Here is a 27,413-nt window from a genome sequence, read left to right as displayed (position 1 = left end):
AACCCAGCTTGGGCAGCAAAGGGAGACTGTCTCTCCAAAAAAGTCAAATAATAAAATAAATGAAATTTTCATCATTTTTGCATGGTTTATAATAAAGAATTAACTTTTAAAAACCATTCATTCAGAAAACATTCACTGGGATTTTACTATCTTCTGTGCACTGTGCTAGATGCCAGGGAGATGGGAGGACACATGGTTCCCACCACAATGAGCTTACTGTCTAGCAGTGGAGCCAGACGATTTAACAAAGGATGATAATAAAGTGTCCTCAGTGCTCTGATAGGAGAAGTACCAGCTCACAGAATACTTTGTCTGGTTCTGATCTCTCTGCTTAGATTGAAACGGCATTTCCAGGCCAGGCGCTGTGGCTCATGCCTTTGGCTCACACCTGTAATCCCAGCCACTTTGGAAAGCCTAGGCAGGCAGATCACCTTGAGGTCAGGAGTTCAAGACCAGCCTGGCCAACATGGCAGAACGCCATCTCTACTAAAGAATACAAAAATTGGCCAGGCACGGTGGCTCATGCCTGTAATCCCAGCACTTTGGGAGGCCGAGGGGGGTGGATCACTTGAGGTCAGGAGTTTGAGACCAGCTTGGCCAACATGGTAAAACCTCGTCTCTACTAAAAATACAAAAATTAGCCGGGTATGGTAGCCTCCCAGCTACTTGTGAGGGTGAGGCAGGAGAATCGCTTGAACCCGGGAAGCAGAGGTTAGAGTGAGCTGAGATCGCGCCACTGCACTCCAGCCTGGTGAATACAAAAATTAATCAGGCATGGTGGCAGGCGCTTGTAGTCCCAGCTACTTGGGAGGCTGAAACACGAGCGAGAATCGCTTGAACCCGGGAGGCAGAGGTTGCAGTGAGCCACTGCACTCCAGCCTGCGTGACAGAGCAAGACTCTGTCTCAAAAAAAAAAAAAGAGACAAAAAAGAAAAAGAAAATAAACGAAATGAAACGAAAAAAACAAAAAAGAAACAGCATTTCTAGCACTTTAATGCTGTCACTTGATGCCATACAGGGCCCTCACACTCAACTTGTTTAAAAGGCCAATTCACTTCTCTCTCCTCAGTTCTGCTCCTCCCCCATGTTCCCTTCATTTAGTAGTATCCCATCCACCTAGTCAAACCTACAAGAATTCTAGCCCTGTTCCATTCTCTTAACCACCACATTGACCTGTTCCCAAGATGTCACTTCTGTCCTAGAACTGTCTCAGGGAAGTTAAGAAAAAAAATAACTTTAAAACAACATGTTAATTCAAGGTAATTTTAATATATTTAAATTAAATTGATTATTTTAAAAACCCTGTTCCTCATTTAATAAATGATGCACGCCTATTTTAAAGTAATTAGGGGCCACGCACAGTGGTTCATGCCTGTAATCCCAGCACTTTGGGAGGCCAAAGCGGGCAGATTGCTTTGAGCCCAGGAGTTCAAGACAAGCTTAGGCAACAGAGTGAGACCCCGTCTGTACAAAAAATTCAAAAGTTAGCTGGGTGCATGCCTGTGGTTCCAGCTACTAGGGAGGCTGAGATGGGAGGATCACCTAAGCCTGGGAGGTTGAGGCTGCAGTGAACCAAGATCGCGCCATTGCACTCCAGCCTGGGCAACAGAGCAAGACCCTGTCTCAAAAAAGAAAGGAAGAGAAGAAAAAGAAAAAGAAAAAAAAAGCATCATTTGTCAACAAACAAATAAATATATATATTATTTATATATATATTTGTGGTTTGAGGACCAAATATACAGTGAAATATAATAGTGTGGGCCGGGTGCCGTGGCTCTCGCCTGTAATCCCAGCACTTTGGGAGGCTGAGGTGGGCGAATCACAAGGTCAGGAGTTCGAGACCAGCCTGGCCAATGTAGTGAAACCCCGTCTCTACTAAAAATACAAAAATTAGCCGGGCGTGATGGCATGCACCTGTAGTCCAAGCTACTTGGGAGGCTGAGGCAAGAGAATCACTTGAACCTGGGAGGCGGAGGTTGTGGTGAGCCCAGATCATTCCAGTGCACTCCAGCCTGGGCAACAGAGCAAGACTCCATCTCAAAAAAAAAAAAGGAAAAGAAAAAGAAAAAGAAATTAATAATAGTGTGTTATAGGATCAAAAACAGACAAAAATTGCTTTTATAATATGGTTGCCTTTTGTGCTAAATATTTTAAATTTTCTGAGTTTTATTTCTGAGATGTGAAATAAAAGATTTTAGGATTTATTGGGAAGTATTCCCCACAGAAAAAGTATATTGTGGATATGGATGATTTGTGTTTCCAGTAAACAACAAGCCAAATTAGATTCAGTTGTCCTTAGATTTTGTTTTTTTTAAACATCGTTTTTTAGGCCAGGTACAGTGGCACACTCCTGTAATCCTAGCACTTTGGGAGGCTGAGGCAGGCAGACTGCTGCTGAGCTCAGGAGTTTGGGACCAGCCTGGACAATCTGACGAAACCCCACCTCTACAAAAAAATATCAAAATTAGCCAGGTGTGGTGGCACCTACCACTGCTTGGGGGCTGCTGAGGTGGGAGGATCGCTGGAGCCCAGGAGGTTGAGGCTGCGGCGAGCTGTGATCATGCCACTACACTTCAGTCTGGGAAACAGAGCAAGACCCTGTCTCAAACAAACTAACAAAAAATAAATTTGGTTTTTGACCTGTCAGTGACTGAGTTTTGTTTTATTTGTTTGTTTATTTTTTCTGAGACAGGGTCTCATTCTGTCACCCAGGCTGGAGTGCAGTAGTGAAATCTTGACTCATTGCAACCTCTGACTCCCAGGCTCAAGCAATCCTCCCACCTCAGCCTCCCAAGTAGCTGGGACTACAGGCACACGCCACCACACCCAGCTAATTTTTTTGTATTTTTGTAGAGACGGGGTTTCACCATTTTGCCCAAGCTGGTCTTGAACTCCTGATTTCAAGAGATCTGCCTGCCTTGGCCTCCCAAAGGGCTGGGATTACAGGCGTGAGCCACCATACCCGGCCTGTCATATATTTTTTATGGTCCCACGTGGCTATAAATTAAACAGTGTATAAATGACCAAGTATGAAAATAAGTTAAAGCTGTTTAATGATAAAAACCATGACAGTGAACCATGTTTATCTGAGCATGTTCCTCGACCCTCCACTAACCACCACCCTGGAACACCCCATACACCCTTGGAAGCTTTCCATGTTACCAGCTGAAAGAGGAAAATAATAGAATATTTTATTATTGATTTTTTTTTTTTGAGACAGAGTTTCGCTCTTGTTACCCAGGCTGGAGTGCAATGGTGCCATCTTGGCTCACTGCGACCTCTGCCTCCTGGGTTCAAGCGATTCTCCTGTCTCAGCCTCCCGAGTAGCTGAGATTACAGGCATGTGCCACCACGCCTGGCTAATTTTTGTATTTTTAGTAGAGACGGGGTTTCATCATATTGGTCAGGCTGGTGTCGAACTCCTGACCTCAGGTGATCCGCTCGCCTCAGCCTTCCAAAGTGCTGGGATTACAGGCATGTGCCAGCCACCGTGCCCAGCCCGATTGATTTTTAAAAAGACATTAAAACAGGTGCTATATCCACTTTTAATGTTGTGAACTCTTTGGAACTGGTTAGAAATGTGCATCATACCCCAACCCTTTTGTCTCAGTGATGAAACTGAGGCCCAGAGAGAGGATGGAAGTTGCCCAAGGTCATGCAGCAAGTCTGTAACCAAGGCAGGACAAGAACTATGGTTCTTACTCCTGCTGGGCTTGGCTGGCCTGAACCTGTAACTCTATCCCTCCTCCTCTCACATTTACTCCCTACCCAGAGCCCGTGTAGTGAGATATGAATATAGATAAATTAATTAGATTTTTGTATGTGGCTGGTAGAATTAGTCTCTCTATATGGCAACACCTTGTTCATTCATTCGATTGACAAATCAATTGCTTTCTAGATAACATATGAGGCCAGTCCATCTGGCCCTGGCCTCCCTGTTTGGCTTCATGTCCTGCCCCTGCTCCCCTGCCCAGTCCACACCTCCTGCACTCTGCTTACACTGTCTTTCCTGTAAGACTTCTCTGCTTCCCCCAGGTCTGGCCCGAGTGCCCCTCTTCCCTGTACCCCATCACAGACTGTATCACACTTGTCCATCTCCCTCAGTAGCCTAAGCACCATTCAGGCAAGATTCCTCTTGTTCGCCAGTCTGCTCCCAGTGCCCAGAGCAGGGCCTGACCCATAACAGGTACCCCTTGAATCAATGATTGGATATGCCATTTCCAGGCAGGAAGAGCACAATTCCCTGTGCTCTCACAGCCCAGGGCCTCTGCAGAGGGAGTTTCTTGACCACCCTGTCAGTTCTAGCCTTTTAAATTGTCCAGACCCATGTCAAACATCCACAGGTCTGGCCCGAGTGCTCCTCCTCCCTGTACCCCATCACAGACCGTATCACACTTGTCCAATCAATAGTTCTGTGAAGCCTTTCTTCTCAACCTCCATGTCCCCCCACCCCACACACGGTAAATCCCTCCTCCTTTTGTTCCATCCTCCCTGCCACCCCATGCCACTTAGGACACTACTCTCCTTGTGGGCAGGGACTTGTATTTTTTATCCAGGTCCCCTGGCACCTACACACTGTGAGATACTGATTTAGCTGCTTAGCATTCAGCAATGAACCTAGCAAACAAAAATCCCTGTCCTCATGAAGCACACATTGTGATTGTGAGGGGTGGGGGAACAGATAGAAAATAAGTAAAATGTAGAGCATATTAGTAAGTTACAAGTGTTGGCCGGGCGCAGTGGCTCATGCCTGTAATCCCAGCACTTTGGAAGGCCGAGGCAGGCGGATCACCTGAGGTCAGGAGTTCAAGACTAGCTTGGCCAACATGGTGAAACCCCGTCTCTACTAAAAATACAAAAAATTAGTCGGGCATGGTGGCAGGCACCTGTAATCACAGCTACTTGGGAGGCTGAGGCAGGAGAATCTCTTGAAACCAGGAGGCGGAGGTTGCACTGAGCTGAGATCGTGTCACTGCACTCCAGCCTGGGCGACAGAGCAAGACTCTATCTCAAAAAAAAAAAAAAGAAAGAAAAAAAGAAAGTGACAAGTGTTGGCCAGGCGTGCTGGCTCACGCCTGTAATCCCAACACTTTGGGATCCAAGGCAGGTGGATCACTTGAGGACAGGAGTTCGAGACCAGCCTGACCAAATGATGAAACCCCGTCTCTATTAAAAGTACAAAAAGTTAGCTGGGCATGTAGTCCTAGCTACTTGAGAGGCTGAGACCCAAGAATCACTTGAACCCAGGAGGCGGAGGTTGCAGTGAGCCACTGCCCTCCAGCCTGGGGGACAGAGTAAGACTCTGTCTCAAAAAAAAAAAAAAAAAAAAAGAAAAAGAAAGAAAATAAAATAAAAAAGAAAGTGACAGTTAAAGACAAGAATAGACAGCAGGGAAGGAGGATAGGAAGAGTAGGGGGTGAGGCTGTGAGAAAGCCTTTACGGTATCCAGTATGAGGGAACAGATCTCTAGACTTGCACTGGCCGGACAAAGGTCTTGAGGCTGGAGGGGAGGAGGCTGCCCGCGATCAAGTTACAGCAAGGAGGATGGTGTGGCTGCAGAGGTGGTGAGCACAGGGGGTGGTGTCGAAGGGGAGGTCAGAGAGGTAGCGCAAGCCTACAGATCAGATAGGCCTTGTGGGTCACAATAAGGACTTTGGCTTTTGCTCTGACATAGGAGCCGCTGGTGGGTTTCTAGCAGAGAAGTGGCATGATCTCATTTTAACAGGAGCACTCTGGCTGCTGTATTGAGAAAACACTCAAGGAGGACAAGGACAGAAAAAGATCAGTGAGGAGTTTGCTGCGACAATCCAGGTGAAAGGTGACGGGTCTTGGACCAAGGCCACAGTGAGAAAGTGGAGGGTGAAGGATCTGAACATGAAGAGTAGGAGATGACTCTACATTTTTTTTTTAATAGAAATGCGGGTCTCGCTATGCTGGCCAGGTTGGTCTTGAACTCCTGGCCTCAAGCGATCCTCCCACCTCGGCCTCCCAAAGTGCTGGGATTACAGGCGTAAGCCACCAAGCCTGGCCTCTACATTTTTGAACTGGGCAACAGGAAAGGAACTGAGATGAGGAAGACTGTGGGAGGAGAAAGATTGATAGAAAAGACCAGGATGAGTTTGTCTACTAGACAGCTAAAGGAACTGGGGCCTGGATGGCTGGATACAGAGGTCCAGGGTTCAGGAAAGATGGTCTAGGCTGAAAGTATACATTTGGGCATCATTAGCATAAAGATGCTCTTTAAAGCCTTGAGGACCAGATGAGATCACTAAGGGAAGCAAGTGTTTCAAGGAAGAGGGAGTGATTCACTAAGTCAAATGCTGCTGATAGGGCAAGTGAAGATGGGGCGTGGCAATGAATGAATAAACGCCAAGCCTGTTAGATACGCAAAGCGCCAGTGATTATTGAGGGTTAACTGACAACAGATAGGTGTAGAGACAAGATGGCTCTAAGTCACAGGAACACTTAGAGACACAGGGAAGGGAAGAACTATGGCATCTTGGAGTTGGAAAGGACCTTAACTAGGTCATTGAATCTGTACTCTTTTCCCCACCCTAGCCTGACAATTGAACCCTTGGCTGTAGAACAAGAAATATTTGCGGGATACTGAGGCAAACAGTCTGGCTAGGTAGGTTAGAGAAAGTACCGTTGAAGAATGAGAGAAAGGGTACTTCAGTAAATGCTGGACAGCAGAGGCAGGGTGAGGGAGTGGAGATGACCTTCCGAAGTCAGAAAACCAAGGTTCAGGTCCTGTATCTGCTGCTCCCTAGCCTCCTGTCCTTGGGCAAGTCACTTCACCTTCTCCAGCCTCAGTTTCCCCATGCGGCGACATCTGAATATGGTAGTGCTTGAAGGTAGTGTAAAAGTGTCCTGCCTGTGTTAGTTACTGCCAGAGCAAGGGAAGGAGGCCAAGAGAAGCCCTTGGTTTGGGATGGCAGATAGGACTATCAAGATCTCCGCAGGTGGGCTGGCGCAACGTGTGGAGAAGCGAACCAGCATTCAGGCCAGGACCTGGGCTGGAATGGACTGGGCTCGGGTGGCAAGGGGGCCATCTGGACAAAGACCGTGGCCCTGAATCTGCCTTCCCCTGAGCCTGGAACGGAGATGGAGACCCCGAGGCAGCAACAGGGAGAAGAAATAGAGACGCTGAGGCAGAGAGACCAGAAGACTCAGAGACAGGGAGACTAAGAGACAGACCCAGCAACAGGCGGCCTCACGAGGGCCCGCGGCGACCCGGAGAGGGCGAGGCACCGGGACACAGACCCGGGCCGAGAGGAGCCCCCGCGCGGCGCAGGGCCGTGGCGCGCGGGCGCAGGGTCCCCGGCGGGGCCAGGGCGGCCACACTCGCCGGGCGCCCCCTCCCGGGCCGCTCGCCCAAGATGGCGATGGAGGGGCGGGTGAGGCGGCAGCGGCCCTGGCCCCCGCGCCGGCCCCAGCTCGGGCCCGGGCCCCCGAGGCCGCGCCCCCGCCCGCGGCGCCGCGCCTCCCCGGGCCACTGACGCCCGGCGCGCTCTCCCCCCGCGGCGGCGGCCGAAGCACGGGGAGGCGGCGGCGGCGGCGGCGGCCCGAGCCCAGCCCCATGGCGCGGGGGGACGCCGGCCGCGGCCGCGGGCTCCTCGCGTTGACCTTCTGCCTGCTGGCCGCGCGCGGTAAGGGCGGGCGCCCGGAGAGGCAGGAGCGACTGCGGAGTGCTGGTGCGCCCGCGCCCTGGTCTGCATCGGGCTGCGGGGCTGGCTCAAGCCGGAGTCCCGAGCAAGTGCGGGGGCTGCGCGTCCAGGTGCCCGCGATGCCTGCGCGGGGGTCTGCGAGCTGCGGCCGGGGGGCGTTTGTGGGGCGTGCTTGTCCGCAGTGGGTGTGTGCCTTTGGTTCGCAGAGTCTGGAGTCGTGTGTGTGTGTGTGTGTGTCTGTGTGTGTGTGTTGGGAGTGCTCCTGTCGTGTCCGCAGTGCGTGCCATGGTCGCGGCGTGGCATCGGCGGGGCGGGTAGCTGCGGTGTCGGTGGCTTTCGCAGGGCGGGCTCTGCCTTGCCTGCGCGTGTCTTGGGTTGAGAGTGTGTGTAAAAGAGGAGGGAACTGGGGTTGTGTCTGCACCTCCATTTGGGTCGGGTGCGTGTGCAATTGTGTTTATGGGGCTGAGCTAATATTTGGCCTTGGCATTTGGGAAGTGTCCTTGCCCATAGTGGGGGACAGAGCGATGGATCCCGATTGACTGGGGGTGGTGGTGATAAAACAACACTCAACTTTGCCCAGTGGGTGTGGTCCCTGGGGCCGGTTAGAGAGGGGTAGAGGGAGGTGTTGCTCCCCAAAACCTGTGGCCAGCAGTGGACTGGGGGAGGGGGCAGGAAACCATTTGCTTTCGTGGACATGTCCAGCGCTTGTTCTCACGATGGGACGCGTGTCACCCCGGCCCCACCCCCCAGGGACCGACCAGGGAAGCGTGGACGAGGTCAGCAGGGCCTCATCCAGTCCGCAGCCCAGTGCAGAGTGGGTACGGGGTAAGTCAGAGTTGTCCAAGCTGGAGAAAGGGCTGGGGAGGGGATAGCGAAGTCCCCAAGGGTGTGTGTCTAGGGCTGCGGCTTCCACCCACAGCTCTGTCGCTTCCTGTCCGGTGTGCGTTTGGGGGCGGCTCATGGGGAGTGTAGGTGGCAGGGCTGGGAGGGGGATGGGCTGGCCGCTTTGTTCGCCTAGTTCTTGCCTTCCCCGCGGAGGGGGGAGCTGAGGATGTGTCCGGGGAGAGTCGGGGAGGGACTTGGAGGTGGGGGTGGGGAGGGGGATTTCTCTCCAGCTGCTGCGGCTTTCCAGAGAGACTCAGCCAGGCCACGTGGGAGGGAGGCGGGGGGAAGGAGCCTCCGCCTGGCCAGCCCCAGGCCCATCTCCAGGAAAACCAAACAGCGGGTGGGAAAGTGCCGGGAACTCCTCGGACCCCTTCTGTCCCTACAAAGACACGCCCCTTTCCAGCCGCAACCGCGGATTAAGCTGGAGGCCGCCGCGAGGCTGGGTCTCGGCTGCTGGGCCAGAGGAGCTGGAGGCCCTGGCTTGTCAGGTGAAAGGGGCGGGGAAGTGTCAGAGAGAGGTCTGTCTTCCCAGAGCTCAGGGGATTAAGGAATAGTTCCCCTGCCCCACCTTCCGCTATTCCTAGGGCTCCTGGAACGAGCTCAGGGTCACCCAGCAAAACGGCATCAGGGCTGGGAACCGCACCGGCGCATTATTCAATACCTTTAGGACCTGCTGCGAGGGACCCAGCTTCCCTGGCCTCTCCCTGCTCCCGAACGCACAAAGTAGGCGAGGGACCGAGTTGCGGCGTCTCTTGGTTGCAGTGTGAGTGGCTACAACAGCTTGCCCTGGTCCTCCAAATCTCAGCAGGCCGGGGGACACTCCAGTCGAGTCATGACTAGCCACCCTGATCTGTACTGAGGTCATTCATTCGTTCAACAAATATTTATAGAGCACCTTTTATAGGCTAGCTTGTGCCTAGTGCCTAGAATATAGTAAATAAGGAGGCAGACCTGATCCCTGGTGCAAAGCTTTCAGTCTGGTAGAGGGGGAAACTGACAAGTCCCCTGAAGTGCTGGGGAAGACGCAGGAAGGAGGGGCTCCTACACCGATCTGGGAAGGTCAGCAAAAGCTTCCTGAAGAAAGTGATGAGTAGTAGAGCTCGACATGGAGCTAGCCCTGTAGAGGGAGAATGATGATGGGGACAGTTTTCCAGAGAACAGCATGTGCAAAGTTCAGAGGTGATTTAGTTGAGATCATTGGATTAAACTAAATCTAGCTGGAGTTTAGGGACAAGGGGTGGGTGGGGGGCAGGTGAGGGAAGCATGGAAAGGGATCAGGGAGTATCAAGACAGGAGGCTGAAGAGGGGAGCTAGATCCAGCTCACAAAGGGCTTTACAGGGTCCACCAAGGTTTCTGGCCTGAGAGTCCCCATGAGCCCTTGACAGGATTTAAGATCAGCTTTGCATCATCTCATTCCAGCCAGTGTGGAGGATGGATTGGGTGGGGCTGGAGGCAGGAAGCTCCAGCTCCTTCGAGGCTGTTGTAGCAATCCAGAAGAGAGGACGGTGGCAGCTAGCATAGTGGCAGTTGGGGTTGGGCTGGAGTGGCTGCATTCCAGAGATTTTCAGGAAATAGAATCAGTAGAACTTGAGGATAGATTGAATTTGTAGGGGGTGAGAGAGAGGAAAGTAAGAAATAGGCCGGGCGCGGTGGCTCACGCCTGTAATCCCAGCACTTTGGGAGGCCAAGGCGGGCGGATCACGTGAAGTCAGGAGTTCAACACCAGCCTGGCCAACATGGTGAAACCCCATCTCTACTAAAAATACAAAAATTGGCCAGGTGTGGTGGTGCATGCCTGTAATCCCAGCTACTTGGGAGTCTGAGACTCGAGAATCGTTTGAACCTGGGAGGTGAAGGTTGCAGTGAGCTGAGATCACGCCATTGCACTCCAGCCTGGGCGACAAAGTGAGACTCTGTCTCAAAACAACAACAACAACAACAACAAAACATGAGGCAGAATGTAGGGCTGGTATTGGGGTTAGGATAATGCCTGTGCCTGCCCATCTCCTCCCAACACTGTTCTTGAGTCAGGGACTGGGACCCCTTTGTGAACAGGTGGCGAGAAGCCGAGCTCTGTTCTTATCACACGCACAAAGGTGGGGCTCTCGGCTCTCCCTTTTTCCCAAGTCAGAATTTGGAGGGTAGGGAACCTAGAGGTCAGTAATAGGAGGCCTCTAAGAACTTGAGAGCTTTCTCCTCACCTGGGAACTCCTCACCTCCCCCATCCCTTTCTCAGCCCAGAGGCTCAGAGGCCAATCTCAGTCATTTGGGGTGGGCCTCTTTCCCCATCTTGGAAGTTAGGAATCAGGTCAAACAGTTGGAGTTTCTTTTAATAATGAATCTTATCCAGAAGATATCTAAACCTTCATTGATCCTCTATGTGCTTTCATGACTCAATTAAACACACATTTACATGTTAATTAGCATTTCTTTTCTCCTAAACATATCTCTTTCAAGTGAAGCAATTTCACAATTAGCGCATAATTGAATGTCAGCACTGAGAGGAACTTAGAAATAATTTCAGGCCAGGCTCATACCTGTAATCCCAGCACTTTGTGTGGCTGAGGCAGGAGGATCGCTTGAGCTGAGTTTGAGACCAGACTGGGCAACATATTGAGACCTCATTTCTACGAAAAATTAAAAAAAAAAAAAAAAAAAGCATGGCGGGCATGGTGGTGTGCCCTGTTGTCCTTGCTGCTCAGGAGGCCGAAGTGGGAGGATTGCTTGAGCCCAGGAGTTCAAGACTGTGGTAAGCTATGATGGCTCGCACCACTGTTCTCCACCCTGGGCAACAGAGTGAGACTCTGTCTCAAAAGAAGAAAGAGAAAGAAAAGAAGAAACAATTTTAGCATGAACCTGTTTTTACAGATGAGAAAACTGAGTGACTTCCCAAAGTTACATGATTAGGGACTGAAATGGGGCCACCCTTTCTAGGGATACCCAAGTTCACTCTCTTTGCACTCCTCTATACCTTATGAGATGTTATCAGCTTCATGCTCTCCCTCTCAAGTGGGTCTATCTGGGCTCTGGAATCCACCCTCCTCCACTTACCCCCCACCCACCTCTTTCTATTCTCTCCCATGGTACAGCAACCAGACTTGATACGGAATTCCAGATGCAGAACAGATGTCATTACCAGGCAGGCTTGGGGGCAGGGGGAGGAGTAAGCATGGCTCTGAGGGAGAGGACCCCAGCCTGGTCAGAGGTGGGTGACAGGAGCTAGGGGGCCAGGGAAGGAAAACCAGAGAGTATGTTTTGTAGCCTGACATGCAGAGAAATCAAACCCTGTTACCTGTGCCAACTGGGCTGCCAGCTACTACTGCCTCACTGCTGAGGCTGAGTGAGGTATCCTTTGGATTTGGGGGCCCATGGGGTCCTTGGGATCAGGGAAGCAAGGACCAATAAGCTGTCCTTCAGGTGCAGACCCAAGACTCCTGGATGGTTCTATAAGGGACTTATGACCTTGTTAGATAGTTTGCAGGACAAAGCTCTGGCTAGTGAGCAGAAAGTACTGGGAGAGACAGGTGGGCACAAGAGAAATAAATTTTTTAACCATATGAGCCATACAGCAAGAGAACAGGCAAGGTAGTGATCTCCCCAGCCTGGTCATGTTTAAGTACAGGGTTTCTTTCAGTGTGGACTTCAGCTGTTCTATCTCTGCTTTTCAAGCATGTCATGTCTACTGGGTGCCACGCAGTGTGCTAGGCAGTTTCCACATGTCTTCCTGACATCCTTTCTTGCCCTGAAGGGAGTTACTGTTGTTTTTACAGATAAGGAAACTGATGCTTGGAAAAGCATAGGGGGCTCTATGCCTTATCTTTTTGAGGATGTCTTCATGGGTTCACTCATCCATTCAAGAAATGTTTATTGAGCACCTACTGTGTGTTAGGCACTGTTCCAGGTACCGAGGATTTAGAAAGCTAAGACATAACCCCAAGACTTTGGTGCCTAGTTGAGGAGAAAGGCAAGTCAAAAACCTAGAGTGAAGACTGGGCGTGGTGGCTCACTCCTGTAATCCCAGCACTTTGGGAGACCAAGATGGGCGGATCACTTGAGGTCAGGAGTTCGAGACCACCCTGACCAACATGGTGAAATCCCGTCCTACCAAAAAATACAAAAACTAGCCAGGCATGGTGGCGCACACCTGTAGTCCCAGCTACTTAAGAGGCTGAAGCAGGAGAATCACTTGAACCTGGGTGGCAGAGGTTGCAGTGAGCCGAGATCATGCCACTGCACTCCAACCTGGGTGACAGAGTGAGACTCCGTCTCCCCCCGCAAAAAAAATCTGGAGTGATAACTGCGATGATGGGGGTGCCAGCGTTCTACGGGGCAGAAAAAGGAGAGGTGTCTAAATCAACCAGGGACATCACAGCTGTTCTAGGGAGTGAGAGCAGCACCAGCAATGCATGGAACAAGATGTGTTTTCAGAGAATTGGCCATGGTTTGCTGTGTGTGGAGGGGTAGAGGGTCTCAGGGGAGCGGGAGATAGGCAGGTCAAGCTGAGCCTGGCTTTGCTGTTGGATAGGCTGAGGCTGAGACTCTCCCCTCAGGATTGCAGATGAAGGGAGAGCTGAGGCCTTCCTTGTGTCCCAGGCAACTGTCCCAACTCTCCTTCCAGCTGTTGGGGGGAGGGGCTCAGCATGTGGTAAGGGAGGTGGCCAAGGTTGGGGGCAGGAAGGGAGGTTTCTGGAAGGAACCGACTTGTGTTCTCTGGGAAAGGAGAATGGTGATGGTGTCGTGGAGAATTTCTCCTGGACTGCAAACAAGTAGTAAATCTGTTGGGCCCTGAAATTCAGAAGTGAGGAGGCACTGATGTGATGTTTGTGGCAAGTTCCTGGCTTAATAAAGGAGCCATCTTGGCCTCGTTGTTCCCCTCCCCCAGCTACACGCCCCTTCCCTAAGAATTCACTGAAAAATGGAACTCACGCCAGGCCTCCACTAATCCCACGAAACAGCATTGAGCTGGCCCTGGAGCTCAGCAGCGAATCTCCTTTCTGTCTGGGTTCTAATTGGCCTCATAAAATCCAATTTATCCTGTAAGTGGGTAAAATAATCTGTCAGAAAAAGGAGATTGAGAGGTGGCCCTAGGGTTCCCAAATGCAGCAGCTCTGTGTCTCTGACAGGGTCTCACTGAGGAGATTGAGGAGAAGGGATTATGGGAGGGGCGGCCCCCTCAAGACAGAAAGCCAGCGGGCAGCAAGTGTCCACTGGGCACCTGCAATGTGTCCACCCCGGCCCTGAGAGGGAGGGCTAAAAATGTTGGGGGTCAGCCATGACAGTGGGCTGGGGGTGGCAAGTAAGCGCTGGCCATGAAGCTCCTGGACAAATAAGGTCCCCTCCCCAGAGCATCGCTTTTATGAAAAGATTTGGTGGTATGGGAACCACACTTATATTAAAACAAATATTGCTGTGTTATGGAGCAGAATGCAAAATGTGCTAGAGGTTTGGCCAGGCGCGGTGGCTCATGCCTGTAATCCCAGCACTTTGGGAGGCCGAGGCGGGCGGATCACGAAGTCAGGAGATTGAGACCATCCTGGCTAACACGGTGAAACCCCGTCTCTACTAAAAATACAAAAAATTAGCTGGGTATGGTGGCGGGCGCCTGCAGTCCCAGCTACTCGGGAGGCTGAGGCAGGAGAATGTCTCGAACCCGGGAGGCGGAGCTTGCAGTGAGCCGAGATTGCGCCACTGCACTCCAGCCTGGGTGACAGAGCGAGTCTCAAAAAAAAAAAAAAAAAAAAAGTCAAAACATTTTAGGCAGTCAGCGAGCCTCGTAAATATGTGTTCCTCTGCTGTTGAGAGAATTTGGGTGAAAATGTTTGAGAAGTTCGGAGACTTCTCATTTTAAAATTGGGGAAACTGAGGCTGAAAGGACGAAAGTAGCTCACACAAGGTCATGCAATGAATGACTGGACTTAGAACCCAGGACTCTGAGGCCAGGCTTGTCCCACCACACCCCCTTGTCTGTCTAGGCAAGAGTAAGGGACCTCCAAGTGGTTTTCAGTGTGAGACTTAGGAAAAACTTTACCTGGGGAAGGTAGGAGCAGCCTCACAGAAGGGCTGGCACGTGAGTCCCTAAGGATGCGCTTCCTGGGCACAGAAATCAGGTTGGGCACAGAGGCAGAGAGAACCCTCTTATTCAGGAGCAGTTGTCTCCTCAATGCTGGTTCATCCCCAAAAAGTCAAAGAAGGGCAGTTTTCCCAGACTGTCTTCCACAGAGATGAGACCCCTCCCCAGGCCTCAGTTTCCCCATCTGTGGAATGAGGATTCTCAGGCTTCACAGACGTTTCCACTAAAATGGGCTGTCTTGGGCTCCTGGCACAGCACTGCTGCTCTCTGAGGGGGACCCCATCTTCTCTCTGTGTCTACGTTCCTGTTGCTTTCCCTGTTCCTGCCTTGCTGAGCTCCTCAGAGGTGGGGAAGCCAGACATCTGCTGATCCATGAATATTCAGGAAGGGAATCGGAGCCTCCTCTGGGCTCCCCAGCCAGCCGCCAGCCCCTCTGGCGGCCGTCCTGCCTGCCAGAGCCCAGGCTGCTGACATACCCAGCAGCTGCTCGGGCCCCAACTGTTCACATTGTTTGTTCAACGCAGCAGGGGATTTTCCAAGCCTGGGACATGCTTTAGGGGGCAGGGAGGCTGCCGGAGGGCTCAGGGATTTGTGTCCTTTGGGGGTTTTCTCCCCTGAAACCCAAACCTACTGCTTAGTGGCTGGAATGGGCATTTGGAAGCCGCTGGACTGAGAGCCGGGCTTGCCTTCCCCCTACCCTGTACTTGAATCATGGCATCTAGGGCCTTAGAGATAGAAGGGACTGGATGATAAGAACAGCAAATAGCACTTGTACAGCCCTTTATAGTTACAAAGTGCCTTTAAAGAATAAGCTCCCCGCCGGGCATGGTAGCTCATGCCTGTAATTCCAGCACTTTGGAAGTGCTCTTCCAGAGCACTGGATCTTCCAGAGCCAAGGCGTGATCTTCCAGAGCCAAGGCGGGCAGATCACTTGAGGTCAGCAGTTCAAGACCAGCCTGGCCAAAATGGTGAAACCCTGTCTCTACTAAGAATACAAAAATTAGTCAGGTGTGATGGCGCATGCCTGTAATCCCAGCTACATAGGAGGCTGAGGCTGGAGAATCATATGAACCCAGGAGGTGGAGGTTGCAGTGCGCTGAGATCATGTCACTGTACTCCAGCCTGGGCAACAGAGCACAACTGTCGCAAGAACAAACAAACAAACAAAGAATAAGCTCCCATTCCTTGAGTGATGTCTATTAGGCTCTGGGCTGTAGCCCTGACATACATTGTCTCGTTTAATTCCTTCACGCTCGGTGGTATCATCTTCATGTGGAAACTGAGTCCCAGAAAAGTTAAGTGGCTTGTCACAGAGCTGGTAGGTGGAGCAGCAAGACTGAAACCTTGATCTTCTTCCCCAAGGTCAAAAGCTGTTTCCACCACAGCACGTGGCCCGCAGTAGTGTGAATGCCAGATTGGTTTCCCCAACTAGAATGCAAACTTGGTGAGGGCAGGGGCTGCTTCTCCCTGCTGAGCCCGCGAGTACTGCTGAGACTAGTTGTGAAGCCAGAGGTGTCCAGCAGAACCCATCTGATGAATTAAGAAAGGCAGCAGCCCAGGTCAGGTCCTGTCTCTCCGTCCACCCTTCACACTGCAATCCCAGGCCCTGGCCTCTTATTTCATGCAGCCATCACTGCTCTTCTCCCCTCACTCTTGTTCCTCTTTGGAGCTGGTGGGAAGGGAGTCTGGAGACTCACAGGGCTTCTAAATGTTGACCTGTGTGTCCAAGTGTTGATGAGTGTGGCAGAGACTGAGGCTCATGTGTTTAGGAGTGCAGAGCTATGTTTATCAATTTGTGTGTGGTCTCAATGGTGTTTTATGTTTGTTCAGGAATAGGTGTGTCCATGTCGTGAATAATCATAGAATCATAGCATCTCAGAGGTCACCTGCTACATTCCAGTGAGCTGGGGCCCAGAAGGGGAAATGACTGGGCCAAAACCACATGGCTAGACTGTGATGGAGCTGGATCTAGAACCGAGGGTCTCCTGATTCCCTCGCCATTGTTTTGTGCACGTCCCCACGTGGCTCTGTCAGCCCAGACCTGCCTTGTGATGAGTATGGGCCATTGTCCTGACCTCTGGCCCTGGTTCCTCTCAGACATGCCATTCTGCCTTAAAGTAAGGAGTCAGACCAGAGCCTAAGAAGGGACCTTGGGCCATTGAGCTTTTATAAGACAAGGAGGCAGCAGGTCAACCTTCTGGAAGACACAACAGGGAGAACCAACCATTTGTCTATGAATAATGGTGGCTGGGCCCTGCAGAACATTGGTTCCAATAATAAACATTGGCTTTTGTGTGTTTTTGCCTTGACCCTGGGATGGCATTCCCTTCCTCTACTGTTTCCCTACTCTTCCCTTTGTGGCAAGGGCAGTGTTGGGGTCTGTAGGTTCCTCTGGGGCCTTGGGAGAAAAAAGAACCCTGGATTGAGTCAGGAGACCTGAGTCCTGGCTCTGGCCTCCTGCATGGCCTTGGGGAAATTAGCTGCAGGGAGTGTTGAGCTTCTCCAGTCACCAGTACAGACCAGGCTGTGGGCTGCCAGGGCCTGGAATGAGCCATGGGAGCCTCCTCTCATGCTGGGTCTGAATCCAGCTTGAGTCTAGTCCCTACCTGGGGCACTTAACAATTCCCAGCAGGATCTGCTCACTTAGTTCATTGTTGGGGAAGGGGGAATGTCTGACTTTCCTTCATCCAGGTGGCTCCCCCAAACAGCTGGGACTTATTTTTGTTTTGTTTATTCAAAATATATAGTATTCACACACACACACACACACACACTTTCTCACACTTATAATACATTTTAAATGTTTCTTGGATATGGTATTTTTCTAGCCTGTGTGTGTGTGTGTGTGTGTGTGTGTGTGTGTACAGAGAGAGAGAGAGAGAGAGAGAGAGATCTATATATGTATATGTATGTATTTTAGACAGGATCTCACTCTGTTACCCAGGCTAGAGTGCAGTGGTGCAATCACAGCTCACTTCAGCCTTGACCTTCTGGGTTCAAGGGATCCTCCCACCACAGCTGGCTAATTAAAAAAAATTTTTTTTTGTAATGATGAGGTCTCCCTATGTTACCCAGGCTGGTTTCAAACTCCTGGGCTTAAGCAATCCTCCTGTCTTGGCCCTCAACCTCACAAAGTGTTGGGATTACAGGAGTGAGCCGCCATGCCTGGCCTCCAGTGGCATATTTTTGATTGGGTAATAATGATCAATATGATCTGTTAGGTTCCAGGGTAGGGAATGACATTACTGAGCTCCCTTTCTGTGTCAGGCACTGTGCTTTTTTTTTTTTTTTGAGATGGAATCTCATTCTGTCACCCAGGCTGGAGTGCAATGGGGCGATCTCGGCTCACTGCAATCTCCACCTCCTGTGTTCAAGCGATTCTCCTGCCTCAGCCTCCTGAGTAGCTGAGATTACAGGTGCGTGCCACCACGCCTGGCTAATTTTTGTATTTTTAGTAGAGACGGGGTTTCACCATGTTGGTCAGGCTGGTCTTGAACTCCTGACATCATGATCCACCTGCCTCGGCCTCCCAAAGTGCTGGGATTACAGGTGTGAGCCACTGCACCCAGCCACTATATTCTTTTCTCACAGAGTCTTGTTCTGCCAGCCAGGCTGGAGTGCAGTGGCGTGATCGTGGCTCACTGTAGCCTGGAACTTCTAGGCTCAGGCGATCCTCCTTGCTTCAGCCTCCTGAGTAGCTGGGACCACAGGCCTGTGCCACCATGTACAGCTAACTTTTTAAATTATCTGTAGAGATGGAGTCTCTCTGTGTTACCCAGGCTGGTATGCTTTTTTAATTGAGAGACAATTCACGTACTACAAAATTCACCCTTTACAGTGTTCAACTCAGTGGTTTTTAGTATATTCATATTCACAACGTTGTGCAACCACAGCCACTATCTAATTCTAGAACATTTTCATCACCCCCAAAAGAAACCCTGTACTCATTAGCAGTCACTCTCTGTCCTTCCTCCTCCCAGTCACTGACAATCATTAATCCACTTTCTGTCTTTATGGATTTGCCTCCTCTGGGCATTTCATAGAAATGAGATCATGCAAAATGTGGCATTTTATGATTGGCTTCCTTCACTTAGCGTCAAGTTTTCATGCTACCTTGTAGCATGCATCAGTCCTTCATTCTTTTTGATGGCTGAGTAATCTATCCATTCATCAGGTGATGGGCTTTTGGGTTGTTTCCACTCATTGGCTATTATGAATAATGCTGCTATGAGGAAATTGAGCAGCAGGGGAAGACAGGCACAGAGGAATGCAGCAGTTTGTCCAAGGTCACAGTTAGTAAGGGGAGAGCCAGGATCCAGATGCAGGTGTTTCTCCTTGATTTGCCCCAGCCCCTGCATGGGTGACTCAGGAGCAGAGGCTGTGGGAGGTGGGGGGACATACACTGATGGCCCCGTGCTCCTCCTCTATGCAGGGGAGCTGCTGTTGCCCCAGGAGAAGACTGTGGAGCTGAGCTGTGGAGTGGGGCCACTGCAAGTGATCCTGGGCCCAGAGCAGGCTGCAGTGCTAAACTGTAGCCTGGGGGCTGCTGCCGCTGGACCTCCCACCAGGGTGACCTGGAGCAAGGATGGGGACACCCTGCTGGAGCACGACCACTTACACCTGCTGCCCAATGGTTCCCTGTGGCTGTCCCAGCCACTAGCACCCAATGGCAGTGATGAGTCAGTCCCTGAGGCTGTGGGGGTCATTGAAGGCAACTATTCGTGCCTAGCCCACGGCCCCCTCGGAGTGCTGGCCAGCCAGACTGCTGTCGTCAAGCTTGCCAGTAAGTGCTTGCATCGGGCGGGGGGCTGAGGCTGAAACCTAGACTTGGGGTGTGCGAAGTGGGATCTGCAGTTAGTTACTTGCACAAATGCCTCTCTCTTGATCCCACTCCCCCTTTCCCTGCCTCCCATCCTGCTCAATAGGTCTCTTCCTGGTATTGTCTATCCTCATTCTTGGGTATTCCATAATCTTCCCTCTTCTTCTCCACTCCCCTGTTCCTTCTGCTTTTCTTTCCCTTTGAGTCCTAGAGTCTGGGCTTGTGCTGTCCTCCAGGGAGCCTGCCAGAGTGCCCCCTTTGTGTCAGAGGCACAAAGCTGCCTCCTAAGGGAGCTCCTGCCTGCACGGCAGGTGGAACATGTGGAGCCAAACCCCACGCTCCAGCCTTACCCCTTAGGGGGCTCTCAGGAGGCACAGATCACCATGAAATAACTTTCAGGCCAGAAGAAGTGTGCATCTTACTGTATAGTTTGACCATCATGATGATGTTGGGCAGGGGGGCTTTGGAATTCATTCTGCTGGCAGTATCTGACCGCTAATCACCACTTCTTGTTGTGTCTCCCTCGGTCTGAATTGGCTCTGCTGTGTGTTTCTGTGACTCTGTGTTTCTGTGTCTCCATGCGGATGTGTTTCACTGTTTGTGCTTGCTGTGGCTTCTCTCTCCTATTCCTTTCCCGTCCCTGCCTGTGTCTCACTGTCCCCAGCACTCGCAGACTTCTCTCTGCACCCGGAGTCTCAGACGGTGGAGGAGAACGGGACAGCTCGCTTTGAGTGCCACATTGAAGGGCTGCCAGCTCCCATCATTACTTGGGAGAAGGACCAGGTGACATTGCCTGAGGAGCCTCGGTGAGTGCCCTGTAGGGGAGCGGGTCCTGGTAGGCAGGGCAGAGAGGGCTCTGGGGTGTGCTCAGAACTGAGGTTCTTAGAGTCGAGGTAGCTGCATTTACCTAAGCTGACTTGAGTGTCAACCACCGCCTGACTCCTGACTCATGTCTAGTCCCAAAGAGAAGTTGGACAAGAAGTTTTTGCTCCCTGGGAGGAAGCCACCCATTGAGCTGTGGAGCCCGGGTAGGTGTAGTAGTAGAGTCCTTCCCAGCACATCTAGTCCAACCACTTGCTTTATTGTGGAGACTGAGGGCCAGAGAGGAGCTGTGGCTTATCCCAAGCTATACCGTGAGCCATTGGCAGAATGTTGGTTGTCTGTTGAGGGCTCCCCGAGGCTGCTGGGAAGGTTTTCTCTTTTCAGGGTTCCTCCGGAGTTTCCACTCTAGATGCATAACTTCTCTTCCTCTCTCAATTCCATCCAGTGGGGCGCAGCCCTCTGAGAAGTGAATTGTAGAGGTCTTTCCTCTTTCACTCTCCTCTTTCCCTGTAAAGGCAATGGATGGGTAGAGCAATCCCAGGGAAGAGTTTCCAAGGCGGAAGGGAAGCAGAGGCTAGACCTTGGACTTGGTCCCTCTTGTGGCTTCCTGGGTAGGTCCAGATGTGTATGCAGCGTACCAGAAACCACATGGCTCATTTGCATCTGTGGTCTCTGAGTTGGTCTCATGACTCAGTCATCACCCCCTGGATTCTTAGGTATCTTTGGAAATGTGGCTCCAAGGCCTTTCCCAGCCACCCTGCAGTCCTCTCCCTATATCTCGGTAGCTGTAGTTACCAGCTAGATCCTTCTCCCGTCCTGGTGGAGGTGGGGCTCCTTGGGCTCTGAAACACTGCCCTTTCTCCCCTGGATCCAACCTTCTGTTGCCTGTGTTGCATTGTCCCAGCTCCTCTGACTTTTGCCCATGTGTAGGTAAGGATGGGGGTTGTAGGAGAAACTTTGGGGTAGAAAAGCCACAGGACAGTTGTGAGGGAGGAAGAGGGTGAGAGGTCCATACATAAGAGATCCTGGCTGGGTGTGGTGACTCATGCCTGTAATCCCAACCTTTTGGGAGGACAAAGCAGGAGGATCACTTGAGCCCAGGAGTTCAAGACCAGCCTATGCAAAATATCAAAACCCAGTTTCTATAAAACAATACAAAAATTAGCCCAGTGTGGCAGTGCGGTGCCTGTGGTCCCCGCTACTTGGGAAGCTGAGCGAGATCGCTTGGAGGTTGAGGCTACAGTGAGCTGTAATAATGCCACTGCATTCCAGCCAGCCTGGGTGACACACCGAGACCCTGTCTCAAAAAAAAAAAAAAAAAAGAGATAGACATCCTGTTGACTTTGGTGATGGGTTAGCCCCACGGGTCCTCAGAGAGTCACTTCTCACCCAGTCTATTCTCCTTCCCACCTATAAAATGAAAGGGGGAAACAAATGAAAATTGATTTAGATTGTGGTTTCCCAAAGCGTGGCCTTTATAGAATGTTAGTCCCTTTAAATGCTTCTTGAATGAAGTATTCTATGATCAAATAAGAACAGGAAACTGCCTGTAAATCTCCCTCCTGGAGTTGGCAAGGCCCTGAGAAGTGCTGTATCGAGAATCCTGTTGACCTTGTTTAACGAAGCACTTCCTAGGCTCGTTTGCCCAGGAGCCCCTTAACATCCCATGAATGAGCATTCTAGAGGGTGAACCCTGGGAAATGCTGACCCAGCCTTTCTAACACTGACATTTGAAGTTCTGTGCCTTTCTAAATGTGGAGCCTGTCACCACTGTGTGATGATGGGTGCCTCCTGGGAGTTCCATGAACCCAGAACAGATGAGCTGGGCAGGAGAGAACCACGCGAGAGCCTACTCCTGATGCCCCCCAGAGAGGGTAGCAGAAGGCAGCACAATCTCACCATGTTGAAAGTCACAACATGAACCACTTAATGGGAGTGTACCTTGGGCCAGGCACGTGCTGAGCCTTTTACATGTTTTCTCACTTAACCCTTCCAATCATCCTTTAATGTAGGTATTTCTTATTTTCACATTTTCCTCTATTTACTTTTAATTTATATTCCTAGCAGATGCATTTTTAAAATTCATATCAATATGGCTGGGCGCGGTGACTCACGCCTGTACTCCCAACACTTTGGGAGCCAAGGCGGGCGGATCGCTTGAGCTCAGGAGTTAGAGACCAACCTGGGCAATATGGTGAAATGTCATCTCTCAAAAAATACAAAACTTAGGCCGGGTGCGGTGGCTCACGCCTGTAATCCCAGCACTTTGGGAGGCTGAGGCGGGCGGATCACAAGGTCAGGAGTTCGAGACCAGCCTGACCAACATGGTGAAACCCTATCTCTACTAAAAAAAAAAAAAAATACAAAAATTATCCAGGCGTGGTGACGCATGCCTGTAATCCCAGCTACTCAGGAGGCTGAGGCAGGAGAATCACTTGAACCCGGGAGGTGGAGCTTGCAGTGAGCCAAAATTGAGCCACTTCACCTGTCACCCAGGCTGGAGTGAAAATACAAAACTTAGGCCAGGTGCAGTGGCTCACGCCTGTAATCCCAGCACTTTGGGGGGCTGAGGTAGGTGGATCATCTGAGGTCAGGAGTTCAAGACCAGCCTGGCCAACATGGTGAAACCCCGTCTGTACCAAAATTACAAAAATTAGCTGGACATGGTGGCAGGCGCCTATAAACCCAGCTACTCAGGAGGCTGAGGCAGGAGAATCGCTTGAACCCAGAAGGTAGAGGTTGCAGTAAGCCAAGATCACACCATTGCACTCCAGCCTGGGTGACAAAGGAAGACTCCGTCTCAGAATAATAATAATAATAATAAATTATATTGTACATACTAGGTTTTTTGTTGAATCATCTTTTTTTTTTTCAAAAACAAAAATGGGATTATGTTGCAACTTTAATTTTTTTTTCACTTACCACTTGATAAACATCCTTCCAGGTCTGTACATATGAATATGGTAGGTATTTTTATCTGGATTGTTAAATGAGGGATTGGAGGATCAGAGGCAGAAATAACTTGCCCCAGGTCACACAGCTTAGTACTCAGAGTGTCAGACTCCAGTGACCTGCGTGGAGGATACACAGGCCTCTGGTAGGTGTCATTTGGTGGTTGGGTGCGGAACCTGTGAGGTCTGAAGAAGTTTGTATCACATTACAACTTTAATTTTTTAAAAAATTAATGGTGGATTTAGAAATCTGTAGTCCAACTGTGGCTGGGAGCAGAGAAGTTACTTCCCCAAAGCTTCTCAGCACACCAGTGGGTTTCAGACCTCCCCACCACCCCCAACGTCTAGCTCAGGCGTCATCCCGTGAAGCCACAAACCTAACCCAGGAGGCCAGAGCTGCTAGTTTTTGGACTCTGGGAGTGTTTGCCCCCAAGTCCTCTGAAAAGTGATCCTCATCTATAAATAAGCTAGGCTCGCATGTCCCGGCACATTGTGTGGGGGGAATAAAGAAATGTCTAAAACAGCAACTTGATTATGCCCAAGGTATGTATTTTTACACATGCCCAGATATAGTGCATGCACAAATATGCTATTCATAAACTCAGCCCAGTGGTTTGAAGGAGACCGTATGCCTTGGTGTAACGTGTGCACATGTGCAGTTAATAAACACACTGCATCAGGGTGTATGTGCTTCGTTTGGAACTGATGGTAAAGACTAGACCCCAAGGCAAATCCCCGGTACTCATACTATTTTCTAATAATAGGGGATAATCTAGGGGATAATTTTTCTTTCATGGGAACTAGTAATCAACGAGAGCAATGTTTCCCAAATCCCAGGTATTCAAAAACCACCTTCATAATTGTGACCATACTTATACCATTTACACAACCACTTCATAATTTTCTTTACATCAACTCGCTCTTTCGTAACTTGAACACATTTTAAAAGGGAACATTATCTCACTGCAATAAAATGGAAAACCAGCAACACTTGCCATAAATAGAAGATAGCCATAAAAATAAATAATGTAACTTCTAGGATAAAAAGCCATGTATCTGGATCCACTTGAAATCATTTTGTTATCGCCATTCACTCACATTTTAAGAAACATGGAACTAAGGGACTTAAATAACATGGGCTCCGGCCCTACCCTCTCCCAGTGGTTACCATTTCTGTCAATCTCATGTGACTTCCAGCCAGTATCCCCTTGCCCTGGGTGGATCTCAAGGGCTTAGGGTGGGGGCTCCTTGGCCCTTGGGAAATTCAGAGCAGCTGCGTCATTTCTTCTGTGTTCTTTAATCCTCGGGGCCCAAGTGGCCTTTTGTGGGTAGGAGCAGCAGACTCAGGTTTGAGGCTGGAAAAAGAATCATCCCTTCCTTTCGAGTTGAGATTGTTTTTCATTTTATAAGTAGCTTTTATTTTATTTGAAATTTGAATTTCTTTTAAAATGGTAGAGTATACCAACTTTACAGAAAGGGGAAAAAAGTCACCTACTGACTGAACACAGCTTTTACCAATTTGAGCGTTTCCTTGCAGTCTTTTGAAATACGTATATGGGTTACACCATTGTAAACATGTGTTTAGAGCTTGCAATTCATAAATATGTTTATGTCCATTATCTAATGTGAGCTCAAAACACAATAAGAGGGTCAGGGTTGTGAAGAAGGCAGGACAGGAATTATTTAACCCATTTTTCAAATGAGAAAACTATGGCCCAGATACAGAATGTCACTTGCTAAAATCACATACATTGAAACCAGTTCTCTCCACCATGTCACAGTGCTTCTGTGTTAGAGCCCAAGTTACAAACCAAAGTGTACAAGGGCACAGATTATTAGCAATTTACATTTAAAAATTTTTATATTTCCTAGCTGATACATATTAATTGCAAAAAAAAACCCCACTTAACAGGCACAATAAATAAGAATCCCCCGTAATCCCACTCCTACAGAAAACCCCCATAAACCACACGAGCTTTGCCACCTTTGACTTTTTCTATGTATATCCTAATATAACTTTTCTCTATTTTCTAAAAGTAGAATTTCTTCATAAACACTGTTTTTTTTACTCCCCCCCCCCCCAACTAACTAATATATTTTGAACACCTTTCCAAGGACAGAGCTTCTAAAAAGACATTTTAGCAAAGCAAAAGATTTTTTTGAGTCAGGGACTCACTCTGCCACCCAGGTTGGAGTGCGGTGGCACAATCACTGCTCACTGCAGCCTCTACTTCCCGGTCTCAAGCAATCTCCCCACTTCAGCCTCCTGAATAGCTGGAACTACAGATGTGCATCACCATGCCTTGGCTAATTTTTGTATTTTTTGTAGAGACTGGGTTTTGCCATGTTGCCCAGGCTGGTCTCCAACTCCTGGCCTCAAGCAATCCTCCTGCCTCTGCCTCCCAAAAAGCCCGGCCAGAAAAGATTTTAGATGAACCCTAAAAGTGGTTCCATCTTGCCTCTATTGGCTGCAGCAATAGCACCATGTCTGGGGAAAGGAATTCATTCATTCATTAATTTGTTCATTCATTCATTCATTCATTCACTCATTCATTCACTCAATCACATCATTAAGGGAATGTTATTTTTTCAAAGGAGAGACTACCTCTTGAGTACTTGGAGCACAATATTCCCTGGAAAGACCTAGAAACACTGGGGTTAGGAAATGTAGGCAGTTCCCAGCAGCATAGTCAGCTCGCTAGTTCGAGGGAGGAAAAGAGGAGAAAGAAAGGTCTTGGAGGAAGAGCACGTTAGATGGATGGGGGTGGGGCCTGTTTTCTAGGTGGGTCCTACTTGTCCTTCCCCAATTCGTCCTTTCCTGTCAGTTCTTCTCTGGCAGCAGACTGGGTCCTGGCCCAGGATTTTGCTCCAGCCACACTTGTCTCCCTGTCCCTTTCTCTCGCTCTGCCCCAGCACTTATGTAGGCAGCTGTTGGAGCTGAGGGTGAGAGGCTGGGGGCAGAGGTGGGTTTGCCTGTGCGATGCAGGAAAGAGCAGGGCATATTTATGCTTTTTTTCTCTAAGTCCTTTAAGTCTTTGGGCCACGGCAGGTTTGTAGGGCCCCTGTTTAGAACATTCTTCCTCCCCAGCCTTTGAACTACTTCTCCTGTTCCATGTTTAGATTTTTTTAGACCCCACTTCCCCAGGAGCTAAGGGATCTCCACCAAGCGCACAACTGCCCCCTTCCCTCTCTGACCTTGGCCCAGCCTACATCCCAGAGGCCAGCACCATTTGCTCTGTTGAGAAACTAGGATTCTCAACCTGGAGCTGACCCTGTAGGGATCCCAGTTGGAGGATTCCGAGGGACGCATTCGCCCCCTCCTTAGGTCGGAGCCCACTCTGGTCTCCACCATCCCAACCCCCATGGAGACCTCCCTATCCCAGATTACATCGTTTCTCAAGTAAGGTCTCTGGACCTTTCTATTTCTTTAGCCCAGAGGGCAGGGAACACCCTCATCCATCATGCCCCTTCTAAGTAACATACGTGTTGGCTGGGTCTGCTTGGAGACCACGTCCTTTCCAAGGGCATTCTCAGCCATCCAATGGCTGCCAAGACAGGCAGGTAGGACGAATATGACATTTGGCACCAGAAGACTTGGGTTCGAGTTTTCACTCTGCTCCACCTGTGAGATCCTGGGAAAATACCCTCCTATTTTTCACCAGTAAAATGGAGGTTGTGACCTCCTCTATGTCTTGGGCTTGTTTTAAGGGTCACATGAGATAGTGTGAATAAAGAGTATTTTATTAAGGGAGGGAGAAGGTAGTATGGGTAAGGGGTAAAAAAAATTCCAACTGTATACAAGGATATATAATAAAAAGTCAGTCCCTCCCACCCTCAGTCCCCTGGATCCCAGGTCCCCTCCCCAGAGACAACCACTGTTACCAGGAACATTGAATGTATACGCAAGCACAGAAGCCTACATGTCCCCAAACATATTGTTTTGTACCAGAACACATTTGGAGATGGCCCTCTATCAGCACACACAGAGCTGCCTCCTTTTTAGCAGCTGCCTAACATTCCATTGTGCGAATGTACCCAAACAAATTTAGCCAGTTCCCACCCTGCAGATGAACACTTGGGTTGTTTCCAGCCTTTTGCTATCACAGACAGTGCTGGAGTGAATATCGTTTAACACGTGCTCTTGTGCACACATCTGAGAGTATCTGTGGGATAGAGCCCTAGAAGTTTTGATGTTGAG

General features: G+C 50.0%; 1 protein-coding gene across 4 annotated transcripts in view; it reads left to right on the top strand.

Moving 5' to 3' along the window:
- The first annotated feature begins 7,003 nt into the window (after nt 1–7,003).
- The window catches only part of IGDCC4 (immunoglobulin superfamily DCC subclass member 4), a 41,997-nt gene continuing 21,587 nt past the window's right edge, over nt 7,004–27,413 (top strand). Inside the window, exons 1-3 of one of the 4 annotated variants that reach the window (XM_016928378.3) lie at nt 7,004–7,649; nt 19,056–19,406; nt 20,107–20,248. In XM_016928378.3, the coding sequence (XP_016783867.3) occupies nt 7,580–7,649; nt 19,056–19,406; nt 20,107–20,248 (563 nt within the window). In that variant the 5' untranslated portion in view covers nt 7,004–7,579. Of the gene's footprint in view, nt 7,650–7,793; nt 8,493–19,055; nt 19,407–20,106; nt 20,249–27,413 lie in introns of those variants that run through there. The other 3 variants (XM_016928379.4, XM_016928376.4, XM_016928377.4) reach the window with 3 other exon arrangements.

Source organism: Pan troglodytes, chromosome 16, assembly GCF_028858775.2.
Source record: "Pan troglodytes isolate AG18354 chromosome 16, NHGRI_mPanTro3-v2.0_pri, whole genome shotgun sequence".
Taxonomy (NCBI): Eukaryota; Metazoa; Chordata; class Mammalia; order Primates; family Hominidae; genus Pan; species Pan troglodytes.
This window is presented reverse-complemented; position numbering and strand designations above follow the sequence as displayed.